This window comes from Dendroctonus ponderosae, unplaced genomic scaffold, assembly GCF_020466585.1.
Source record: "Dendroctonus ponderosae isolate FM_Combo_2020 unplaced genomic scaffold, Dpon_F_20191213v2 Dpon_F_20191213_4, whole genome shotgun sequence".
NCBI classification, from domain to species: Eukaryota; Metazoa; Arthropoda; class Insecta; order Coleoptera; family Curculionidae; genus Dendroctonus; species Dendroctonus ponderosae.
In genome coordinates, this window is record NW_026018611.1 from 1,653,753 (window position 1) to 1,665,107 (window position 11,355).

General features: G+C 46.0%; 4 protein-coding genes across 5 annotated transcripts in view; 2 read left to right on the forward strand and 2 right to left on the reverse strand.

Moving 5' to 3' along the window:
* Positions 1-2,065, forward strand: part of LOC109543052 (glucose dehydrogenase [FAD, quinone]) — a 14,427-nt gene extending 12,362 nt beyond the window's left edge. The window contains exons 6-11 of the mRNA XM_019912573.2: positions 1-166; positions 222-485; positions 542-772; positions 833-1,153; positions 1,209-1,396; positions 1,669-2,065. The exon at positions 1-166 is cut by the window's left edge and continues 1 nt beyond it. Of these exons, the coding sequence (XP_019768132.2) occupies positions 1-166; positions 222-485; positions 542-772; positions 833-1,153; positions 1,209-1,396; positions 1,669-1,884 (1,386 nt within the window). The 3' untranslated portion in view covers positions 1,885-2,065. The remainder of the gene's footprint in view (positions 167-221; positions 486-541; positions 773-832; positions 1,154-1,208; positions 1,397-1,668) is intronic.
* Positions 2,066-5,356: 3,291 nt separating this feature from the next.
* On the forward strand, positions 5,357-6,648 carry LOC109543047. The gene is made up of 4 exons (XM_019912567.2): positions 5,357-5,484; positions 5,892-6,101; positions 6,166-6,370; positions 6,431-6,648. The coding sequence occupies exons 1-4, from the start codon at positions 5,437-5,439 to the stop codon at positions 6,535-6,537; spliced, it is 570 nt and encodes a 189-aa protein (XP_019768126.2). The 5' UTR covers positions 5,357-5,436; the 3' UTR covers positions 6,538-6,648.
* Positions 6,649-8,297: 1,649 nt separating this feature from the next.
* Positions 8,298-9,694, reverse strand: LOC125504246. Its single transcript, XM_048665952.1, has 3 exons — positions 9,518-9,694; positions 9,389-9,462; positions 8,298-8,653 (listed from the first exon to the last, which is right to left on the reverse strand). The coding sequence occupies exons 1-3, from the start codon at positions 9,560-9,562 to the stop codon at positions 8,419-8,421; spliced, it is 354 nt and encodes a 117-aa protein (XP_048521909.1). The 5' UTR covers positions 9,563-9,694; the 3' UTR covers positions 8,298-8,418.
* Positions 9,695-10,121: 427 nt separating this feature from the next.
* Positions 10,122-11,355, reverse strand: LOC109545740 (the record flags this gene model as incomplete). 2 transcript variants are annotated; one of them, XM_019916586.2, is given in 4 exon segments in its annotated part: positions 10,122-10,411; positions 10,468-10,937; positions 10,993-11,129; positions 11,179-11,355. In XM_019916586.2, coding segments are annotated over 4 exon segments (924 nt in total). In that variant the 3' UTR covers positions 10,122-10,205.

Genomic DNA, 11,355 nt, shown 5'->3' on the forward strand with positions numbered 1-11,355 from the left:
TGGAGCTACAACGACGTCCTGCCCTATTTCCTGAAAAGCGAGGACAACAAGCAAGTGGACAAAATGGACAGGGGGTACCACTCCGAAGGGGGCCTCCTCCAAGTGTCCCAATTCCCCTATCACCCGCCCCTATCCAGAGCGATCATCAAGGCGGCCGAGGAGTTGGGTACGGAATGCACCGCTTCGTAGAAAGCAAAATGCGCTGCACTGGACAATTTCAGGCCATCCAATCAGAGACGTGAACGGCATCTACCACACGGGCTTCCAAATCGCCCAAACCACCAATAGGAACGGGTCCAGGCTGAGCGCGTCCAGGGCCTTTGTGCGCCCCTTTAAGAACAGGAAGAACCTGGACATCGTGATGAACGCCACTGTGACCAAAGTGCTGGTGTCGCCCCAGACCAAGCAAGCCTATGGGGTGGAGCTGCTCAGAGACGGCAACCTGGTGAACATCTACTCGACCAAGGAGGTGATCGTCTCTGGAGGTGAGTGAGGGAGCGCCAGCTGATGATTTGGAGGAAAATGGTGGGGTGCTTTGCAGGCGCCGTGAACTCTCCCCAGATCCTGCTGCTCTCCGGGATCGGGCCCAGGAAGGAGCTGGATCAGGTGAAGGTGCCTCTGGTGCACGATTTGCCCGGCGTGGGCAAAAACCTGCAGAACCACGTGGCCTACTTTGTGAACTTCCACATCAACGACACCAACACCGCCCCCTTGAACTGGGCAACCGCCATGGAGTACCTGCTGTTCAGGGACGGCCTGATGAGCGGCACCGGTAAGTCGCTGGGAGACACGTTGCCAGCGTTCCGCTTTTCCTGCACTTGCAACTCTGCAGGAATTTCCGAAGTGACCGGCTTCATCAACAGCAAGTACAACGACCCGAACTTGGACCATCCGGATCTGCAGTTTTTCTTCGGCGGTTTTCTGGCAAACTGCGCCCGGACTGGAATGGTGGGAGAACGAGTCGATAACGGATCCAGGCAAATCAACATCATCCCCACCGTGTTGCATCCCAAGTCCAGGGGCGAACTCAGGCTGAAGGACCGGAACCCTCGCAGCCACCCGCTCATTTTCGCCAATTACTTCACGCATCCCGATGACGTCAAGGTGTTAGTGGAGGGGATTCGATTTGCGCTGCGATTGGCCGAAACCAAAGGTGCAGTCGACATTTTGGCGGTGCGCCAAAACGAAATTAATCACATCCATTGCAGCGCTAAGAAGGTACGGATTCCAGCTGGATAAAACGCCAGTGGCGGGCTGCGAAGGGCTCACTTTCGGGTCGGACAACTACTGGGAATGTGCGGTTAAGAGGCAAACGGGACCGGAGAACCATCAGGCCGGCAGTTGCAAAATGGGGCCCAAAGATGACCCCATGGCTGTTGTGGATGCCCAACTAAGGGTAAACCTCATTCATACTCCCTACTAACTCCCCCATCATACATCACAAAAAAAAAATCAGCAGTCAAAGAAACACCGAATTGAACAAAACCGACGTTCCATTCGGGAACGCAGCTCGGCATCGGCGCTCTCACTCGCGCACATCGAGTTCAATGGGCGGCCAGCCAGATTGCCGGGTGGCTACGTTCGAGTTTTACACCTTTGCGCTACTCGACCCCAACCACTCTGCCTAGAATACGAACATTTATCAAAAGCGAAAATTGCACTTTTCAGATCCATGGGGTGGACAGATTGAGGGTGATCGATACGAGCATCATGCCCAAGGTGACCACTGGCAACACGAACGCACCAGCGATCATGATCGGGGAAAAAGGGGCCGATATGATCAAGGCCAGATGGTTGACGTCGCCCACGTACTTTTTCAGCAACCCCCAGAACAACCAGAGAGTGAGTCGGCAGTGGGACGGGCTTGGGGTGTGGAGGCGGTAAAAAATCAATCGCAAAACGCAACATGTTTTACAGACATTAAAGGGAGGAAGGGGATTAGATAAGCATGACTTGTGCGTCACTGACTTGTGACCTACTAGGAGTAATTTTGACCAGTTAGAAGGGTTGCGCAAGTCATCCTGAGCGAAACTGTCGCAACACTTAACCTTATTTTGATTTATTTCCCTGACTGCGTGTAAGAGTTACTATATTCTTATCCCTTCTGGGTCTCAGTCAAAAAGTTCATATCGTTTATTTCATATAACGTTTCGGCGAGACAACAGCGCCATCATCAGATTAAAATTCAAAACAAACCCATAATTGGGAAACATTTGATTCTTTWTAGGCYTRYARGCCTAWAAAGAATCAAATGTTTCCCAATTATGGGTTTGTTTTGAATTTTAATCTGATGATGGCGCTGTTGTCTCGCCGAAACGTTATATGAAATAAACGATATGAACATTTCTATTTCACATTTTGCCTGAAACCCAGAAAAGACAAAATATAATAGAAACACTTAACTTATACCAGTTTGGTCTTATGGACACTTTTGCAATTATTTTTAGTGTACTTGTAGAAATGTGTACATAATAAAAAATTGCCGATTTGCACTCTTTTTCCTTAAAAGCAACCCGAGGTGAAGAAGCAAATTAAGATTTCTGTCCAATCTATCCTAGACCAGAACATTAAAAAGTGGGCGCCACACCGACCTATCAGAACCCATCAAAACCGGACACCTAATCCATGTTCGGTGTGTGTGTGGCTGCTCACAGTAGGGCTTTTAGAGGCTTTTTATAGATAAAAGCGAGTGGTTTCGTCTCGATCCCGAACATAAAAGTACATCAGGGTCGCTGTTATCCTAATACTTAGTTGGTTTGCCCCATAAACATGTCTCGGAATGATTAGCGGCTAAGGGTCCCGATATGAGGTCAAGAATTCGTGTTCGGCAAACAACTTGAAGCGATTATTTTCTGGCTACTGAACAAATAGTGATTGATTGGAATTATGCGACGGGCTCCTGAACGTCGCCAAGCGAAAGCGCAAAATTTATTGAGAAAACCCAAAAAAGCATCTCAATCAGGGCGCTTATTGGGGGGCATTTTCGACACATTGATTGCTGAAAACGAAAAAAGTCGAGCTTACGCACATTGCGCCGTTGGAAAGGCTGCTGTTTCGTTTATAAACGGTGAAATTTTTGTTTCGACGCCATCATCAGGATTAATGTGAGGAATTTTGGAAGAAAGTAACTTTTTTCGGCTGCTTTTGTCGGTCAGTTTTCCGCACTTTATTGCGGCCAAATAAAATAATCAGGAAACCTGCCGCACTTTCCACTGAAAAGACCGAAGCGCATGCTAAGAATCCTGCTATTTTTTAGCTCACGCCATCATCAGGCTTTTTTGAGAAATTTGAAAGGGAAGCGACGTTGTGCGCCCAACTTTGCAAGTCAATTTTCCGCAATTAATTGCTTAAAAACAAAAAAGTCGAGCTTTCGTACATTGCGCCGTTGGAAAGGCTGCTGTTTGGTTTATAAACGGTGAGATTTTTGTTTCGACGCCATCATCAGGCTTAATGCTAGGAATTTTGAAAGAAAGTGACTTTTTTCGGCTGCTTTTGTCGGGCAGTTTTCAGCACTTTATTGCGGCCAAATAAAAAAATCACAAAACCTGCCGAATTGTTCATTGAAAAAACCGCAGCGCACTCTAGGAATTCTGCTATTTTTTGGCTCACGCCATCATCAGGCTCTTTTTTCGGAAATTTGAAAGCGAAGTAACGTTGTGCGCCTTTCTTTGCAAGTCAGTGTTCCTCAATTAATTGCTTAAAAACGAAAAAAGTCGAGCTTTCGTACATTGCGCCATTGGAAAGACTGCTGCTTCGTTTATAAACGGTGAGATTTTTGTTTCGAAGCCATCATCAGGCTTATTGGTAGGAATTTTAAAGGAAAGTGATTTTTTCGGCAACTTTTGTCGGTCAGTTTTCCGCACTTTATTGCGGCCAAATGAAAAAATCAGGAAACCTGCCGAATTTTCCATTGAAAAGACCGAAACGCATTCTAGAAATCCTGCTATTTTTTGGCCCACGCCATCATCAGGCTCTTTTTTCAGCAATTTGAAAGCGAAGCGACGTTGTGCGCCCAACTTTGCAAGTCAGTTTTCCGCAATTAATTGCTTAAAAACGAAAAAAGTCGAGCTTTCGTACATTGCGCCGTTGGAAAGGCTGCTGCTTCGTTTATAAACGGTGAGACTTTTGTTACGAAGCCATCATCAGGCTTATTGGTAGGAATTTTGAAAGAAAGTGACTTTTTTCGGCTGCTTTTATCGGTCAGTTTTCCGCACTTTATTGCGGCCAAATACAAAAATCAGGAAACCTGCCGAATTTTTCATTGAAAAGACCGAAGCGTATTCTAAGAATCCTGCTATTTTTTGGCTCACGCCATCCTCGGGCTCTTTTTTCAGCAATTTGAAAGCGGGATCTTTGCAAGTCAGTTTTCCGCAATTGATTGGTTAAAAACGAAAAATGTCGAGCTTTCGTACATTGCGCCATTGGAAATACTGCTGTTTCGTTTATAAACGGTGAGATTTTTGTTTCGACGCCATCATCAGGCTTAATGTGAAGAATTTTGGAAGAAAGTGACCTTTGTCGGTCAGTTTTCCGCACTTTATTGCGGCCAAATAAAAAAATCAGGAAAGCTGCCGAATTTTCCATTGAAAAGACCGAAACGCATTCTAAAAATCCTGCTATTTTTTGGCTCACGCCATCATTAGGCTTTTTTCAGAAATTTGAAAGCGAAGCGACGTTGTGCGCCCATCTTTGCAAGTCAATTTTCCGCAATTAATTGCTTAAAAACGAAAAAAGTCGAGCTTTCGTACATTGCGCCATTGGAAAGTCTGCTGTTTCGTTTATAAACAGTGAGATTTTTGTTTCGACCCCATCATCAGGCTTAATGTGAGGAATTTTGGAAGAAAGTGACTTTTTTCGGCTGCTTTGGTAGGTCAGTTTTTCGCCTTCATTTGCGAAAAACACGGGAAAATCAAAAAACCTGCCGCAGGCCTCAATGGAACGAGCGCGCATATTCTATGCACTCTGCTAGTTTCAAGCAACTATCATCAGGCATTTCTTTCAGAATTTTCAACTTTGTCCGGCCGCCACTTTTGCACAATTAATGGCTCAAAAACCGAAACACTTGCACCTTTGCTAGTTTAACCGTGCAAGTTTCGAACCGATCTCATCATCAGCGTTCCCGATAGAACGTTATGCTCTCCACTCATGCAAAATTGATCAATTTGAACAATTGTCAAAGACCTCAAGCGCAAATTCATTGGACAAACTACGTGCGCTGATTCATGGCAATCGGAAAACCGAAAATATTTACAGTCCGCCAGGACACGGATCTCCCTTATCAGGGCAGGGGGCAAGGGTGGCCCGAAATCCCCCACAAAGAACCTCCAGCATGGCACCGCGCACTATAAAAGCCCCACATTTATCAATGCCACCACTTAGTCAATTGGTGGCTGTCGCAGTTTGCTCATCCGAAGTCGCTCCATCCTCCTCCTCAACATGTACAAGTTCGCTGTCGTTGCTGTTGTTGCCCTGGTGGCTCTTCAGGTGAGTGGATTTTCTAATTATCATCTTTCTGCGTCCACTTCGTCGCAATTTTTAACTTTGATTGGCACAGTTGGGGTCACGGTTATCTCGACCCCAGTGGGCAATCGGGTCCAATTGCCGATTTAAATATAGAAAATTCGACCAAACACACATCGGACTGATTAGTTGTGAAGATTACGGGCAAAGTCCGATCAGGCTTTGCTCAGCCCACAGGGCCAATGTGGGCAACTTTCTCCGCCTCCATAAAACTAATCGCATAAACATTGCAACAATGCTTCCGCACTTGGCCATGCAAATTAGCCGATTCCATCCAAGCAACGCACATACAAGCGCGTCGGAGTCATTCATATTCAACCAGCATGTCTGGAGCTTCCTGTTGACCAAGTTGAACATCAATCCTTTCTTAGGGTGTTCTGGCGAAGCCCAAAGCCAAACCAGCGGTGGAAAAGTCCCAAATCGACGAACTGGCCGTGAATGCGCGTCAAATCATCCACAACGTCAGCGCAGTGATCGAAGGAAACCTCCCGGACTCCAAGCAGGTGTCGGACACCCTCACTCAAACCTCCCAACAACTCGCCGCTAAAGTCAAAGACGTGGTCGACAACCTGAACAAACAGGTAAGAAGTGGAACCTTGAGGAGCGCGCCTACAGGCCTTTTGAGTGAAACCCCGCCCATTTTAGGCGCAGGAACATAAAGGAGACGTGGAGAAGGCAGTTACCCAGATCAAAGCCAACTTGGCGACGGCGGCCGCCAAGCTGGAGGAGGCGATCGGGCAAGAGGGCGTGAAGAAGGCCAAAGAGCTGAAGGCCAACCTGGACGAAGGCCTGAACAAGGCTGTTGCTGAAGCTGAACGGCTGGCCAAGGCTGCTGAACCAGAAGCCACCAGTAAGTACATACAGAAGCTGCTGGCCCAATGGGGCTGATGGCGTTTGCGTTTGCTTGCAGAGGTGAAGAGCGACTTGACCGACCTGGCCAAGAAGCTGCTGGACGAAGTAGCGGACTTGGGCAAGCAGCTCAAGAGCGAACTGGACAAGAACGTCGCTAAAGCCTAGAGCGCGTCCATGCACCAACTGTATTATTAGCTAGACTAATGGACTTTTGACTGATTTTCTGAATTATGTTTCTACTAAGAGGGACGATGTGATTAAACGTTGTCAGACGCACTTGATTTGCTTCATTTTCAGCGCTAAAAAGGTATTTTGCAAGCGCCACACTTTTTACATATTAAATGAAAATTTTGATTTGTGGTCAACATTTTTCCAAGATTTTTTGAAAAAATGGAAATTTTCGCAAAATGCCTTAAATTTTGCATCATTTTTTGAGCGCTCAGGATCTTTAGCCGACGATTTCTTCCTTATTATTGACCCAAACACTTTATAAGCGCACATTTGTGATCTTTTTACGTCGAAAAGAATCGATTGAGCTCAAAAAACACGCATGTGAAATTTTCATTTTTGGCCGAAATTTTTCCATGCCAAAAAAGATCCTGATAAGCCCAGGAAAATCAAAGAAGATACCTTCGAAAGCTCGGGTCAACAGTCTGGCAATTTCCAGCTACCCTGGTTTAGTCAAAATCAATTTTCTCGCAAACAGTGCAAATCTTTCCAAGTGCAATCGGCAACCAACAATACAACATTTATTTCAAATTAGGGCAGTGCGATTTTTCCATTCTCGAACGTAGTTGGCATCGGTTGTCTCGCTCGCACTCATGGAGGTCTATCAGAGCGATACCCGACCTGCGCGTTGCTATGTTCCAACTTGATGCACCCGCGGCTAAAAATGTTTCCGTTTGTAACGAGGCAAAAATTGAAAAAATGTCTACGCCAACTATATTGAGTTGCTCATCAAGATTTTGGAGCAGTTGGGAGTTTTTAGGGTTTTTCGGCCGTCGTCCAGAGAGAAATTTGGTACCAAAACTCTAAAATTTTACATCATTTTGTTCCAAATTGCAAATACAAATTTTCTTATAGACAGTGAATGTGTCGAAAATACACTTTGCAAACAATCTAATGTTCTATTTGGAAACGAGTCAATCGCGGTAAAGTTCCAAGTATTTTGTTCGGGAAATCGTCTTTTCTACCTTAGCCGATTGCAATTTTCCGGGATGCAGTTTTTATAAAAATCGTTCGTTTTTCCACAAATATATTGTGGAAAAATTATATACCTACCATTTTCAATGTGAAATAAAACACCCTGTATATCGTGAGGGGACAGTTTTATTCATACATTATCGGTAAAGACACAAACAAGTTCAGTTCTTAGTGGCAGTGTTGTCCTTGATTTTCTGGACCAATTGGTCCCCTTGCTGCTTCACCTTCTGGCCGAACTCGTCCAGCAGTTTTGAGGCGTTCTGGTACACTTCGCTGGTCTGAAACGAGAAAACCGTTACAGATTGGTGGGCGCTAGTTGGGAACCAACTCTTGCCTGCACTTTGCTGACGAACTCCTCCAGACCTTGTCTGATGGAGTTCAGGGCTTCTTCCAGCTCGTTTTTTTCGGTGGTGGCGGGCGCCTCTCTGCGCACTATGCTGGCTTCGCCTTGCAGGCAAAACAGCTGAAAATTAGTCCAATTTTTTTGGGAAAAGCTGGAAAGAAGCCTTGGCTTACCTGGCACAGAGCGATGGCTGCCAAGAAGATCAGCGTCAGTTTAAGAGCCATGGTCTAGAGCGGAAGCAGAACTGGGTGAATAGTGATGGCATTTCGCTCGCGTTTGGCCGCTATCTTCGACGGTTGATAAGAGAGTTTTGGAGGAGGGGGCCAAGTTTCCACATAGTATGTTCCTGCCGAACTGGACTAGGGATTTTTACTCAAGATACTCATAAATGTTTATTAAGTACAGGGCAACATTAAAAAGCTGAAATACAGTGAGGAACAGAGCGACATTGATTAAAACCGTCACAGCAACAATGGCCATGCAAGCCGAAGTTTGGATCTTCATCTGCACAGTTTTTCAGTTATTTCCTCCTCTTCTTCACTGCCTCCGCTTTGGTACATGGACAGTTCCACCAGGAACTGTTCCAGCCGTTCGCCGAACTCTTTGCGCCTTTTGCTGGCCTTTTCCACCCGATTCAAAGCGATTTTTGAGGACGAATAGCCCGTGTTAACCAGCCGATTTATGAAGCTGAAAAGAGCGTCTTCGGTCGGTTTAAGTGCTCGTTTTAATTCCGGGCTAAAACAAAAAACATAATTTTTATTAAAAAAATATTCTTTTCCGTCCTGGGGTTCAGGCAAAGTGTGAAATAAAAATTTGTAGATTGTTTATTTCATAACGTTTCGGCGAGACAACAGCGCCATCATCAGATTCAAAATTCATACAAACTCATAATTGGTAAAYATTACATTCTTTTAGGTCTTTGCTGTCTTGAAACCTTAAATTTGTTCGAATTATTGCCTGCATTTGCCTRCGYAGGCAAATGCAGGCAATAATTCGAACAAATTTAAGGTTTCAAGACAGCAAAGACCTAAAAGAATGTAATRTTTACCAATTATGAGTTTGTATGAATTTTGAATCTGATGATGGCGCTGTTGTCTCGCCGAAACGTTATGAAATTAACTATATAAAAACAGTATTTCACACTTTGACTGAAACCCAAGAAGGAAAAGAATATAGTAACAATTACCCGCAGTCAGGAAAATAAATGAAAATTTTGAAAATATTTATTATTCAATGCCCACTTTTCTCATGGATGCTTTGTTTAACCGCGTGCAAGGGAAAGAGATGGTGAACTGCGGGTTGAGGCACTGTCAAAGTGGCTAAAGAGACAGTGACACTAATTTAAACCTGACACATTTGTAGTTTTAAGCAAATTGGTGGGAACTGCAAAGGAAATTGGAGGAAAATGCCTGAAAGAGTGCTTTGGGGCCAGTGAATCTCGTAGTGGAACATCGTAGGGTTGCGCGTTACCTCAAGATCGGGCTTTCTTCAAAGGACTCGTCAAAAGAATCGGCTTCTGAAACTTTGCTGGCCACTCTGAAAATCTGCAATTTTTAGTGGTTAAAACGCTGCACCTCCACCATGAAGAAACGCACTCACCAGTAGTGTGATCAAGGCCCCATACAGGCAGCAATCGAAAAACATGGTGCGTTTTTTACAAGTTTTTAACCGCTTTTGCAATCACTTTAGCAAATCCACTTGGGTTGTTGTCGTACATTGAAAGCATTCGGTTGTATTTAGGCGCTTACATGCACGAAAAGTGCTTAGCAAGGCAGTAATTCGCTAATTGGCAATTTGTGTATAGGTTTTGTGCATATTGGGCGATTTATAGCAGTGGCGGGGGGTTTCCAGTGCCAAATTTTAACATTTTTTCCAAGTTGTTGATAACAACTTAACCCTAAAGCCCATGTCCCATGCATCCGTTTGTACGATGATACGATGGTACGAAAGTGTTTCTATTGGTTGGAGATCTGTCAATTCGTCCACGTCGTACGACGACAGACGAATTGACAGATCTCCAACCAATAGAAACACTTTCGTACCATTGTATCATCGTACAAACGGATGCATGAGACACGGGCTTAAGTCCCTACAATTGGTAAAGGTTGTTTTTAAAATGTTCCCTAGAATTGGCGTCTTTTAGGGTGGGGATCACACCATCCAAAGCCCAAAAAAAATCCGCTTGATATAAACAAAAATCCCGCAATCTCTATACATTTATTCAAGGGCTTCGCCCCCTCGGTTTTTTCAGTTTTTTTGCACAATCACTTTCCTTCAACTCAGGAAATCACGAACTGCGATTCAATGCAGTGCGCTGCTCAAGACTGGCCAGCACGCTCAAGTTCTGCGGTTCTTTGCGTGTTTTTCTGAGAATTTTCACTTGGGCTGGCTTGTACGCCACTGCGCCCGCCTGGAATCCTCCAAGGCACGCCACTGGAGTGACGGAAGGCAACGTGGGCGGTTGGGCGCAGTTGGCATCTGGCACAAACTTAGCTGAAACAACTGACATTCCACACTGTCATCTGTCAAATCTCGGACTGGAGTATTACCTCTCACAGGGCTGTAGCCCAGGTCGGCCAGCGACGGCCCTTGGAGTGAGGGGGGGCGCCTGGAGGCCTCCTCTGATAGGCCCAAATCCAGTAGTTGGCTGACAGCCTCCTCCGAAAGGTCGTCGTTCTGTTGACTAGGCTGCAGTTCCACTATTTGCCCATTGAGGGCGTAGATGTTCTCGTCTTGGGAAGGGGGGCTTTTGGTCGGCTGCGCCGGTTGGACGCATGGACTTTCCACTGGAAGGGTGCGGAAGCCGTAGAAGAGCCGATCGTCCCCCACCCGCGGCTCCTGCGCCTGCCGGAAGGCCACAGCTAACGAGACTGCATCTGCAGCCGCTGGCGCGCTGTTTCCGGTTTGGCACAAGTCAATGCCCTGCCAGTTTGAGGGTTGACCTCTCGACTTGGATGACAACAATGGGTTGAAGCCTTCGGCGGGCGGCAACACTGCCGGTCTCACCAGAGTCTGCGTCCTAAACAGTGCCCCACCCTCTAACTCTCTCCCACTTTGTCACGCAGAAACCCTACCTAGCTCCATCCTTGTCAAGGGCGTAGCTATTCAGAGGCAGGATGATGGGGGGTCGTTGCCATGTCTTCGCTTTGATCGTCTGGGGGACCCTAGATGGCGCAGCCGCTCCATCACTCGGCTGACATTCCCCGTCAGTCTGGAAGGAAACCGTTAAAAATGGCGGCTGGGGCGCAGCCCAAACTTACAGTGCACCAAACACCGAAAATGGCAACCAAAGCGAGGCGACTCCACATTGTTTCGCTGTAAAACCCACTTGGTTGGACTGTTTTTATAGTTGCGGGAAATTGTTTAAACATTTGAAGTTCAAACAAAAGCTTGGTGCGTCAATGAACTGGGCGTGGTTCAAAGATGAGTGTTCCGGC

Bases quoted from the DNA above. Each gene is read 5' to 3' on its own strand.
- LOC109543047 (XM_019912567.2), top strand. From the start codon at position 5,437: ATGTACAAGTTCGCTGTCGTTGCTGTTGTTGCCCTGGTGGCTCTTCAG. The intron at 6,102-6,165 runs GTAAGAAGTGGA...CGCCCATTTTAG, and splicing joins TCGACAACCTGAACAAACAG to GCGCAGGAACATAAAGGAGA. The intron at 6,371-6,430 runs GTAAGTACATAC...GTTTGCTTGCAG, and splicing joins TGCTGAACCAGAAGCCACCA to AGGTGAAGAGCGACTTGACC.
- LOC125504246 (XM_048665952.1), bottom strand. From the start codon at position 9,562: ATGTTTTTCGATTGCTGCCTGTATGGGGCCTTGATCACACTACTG. The intron at 9,463-9,517 runs GTGAGTGCGTTT...TAAAAATTGCAG, and splicing joins GGGCCTTGATCACACTACTG to ATTTTCAGAGTGGCCAGCAA. The intron at 8,654-9,388 runs GTAACGCGCAAC...TTTTTGTTTTAG, and splicing joins GAAGAAAGCCCGATCTTGAG to CCCGGAATTAAAACGAGCAC.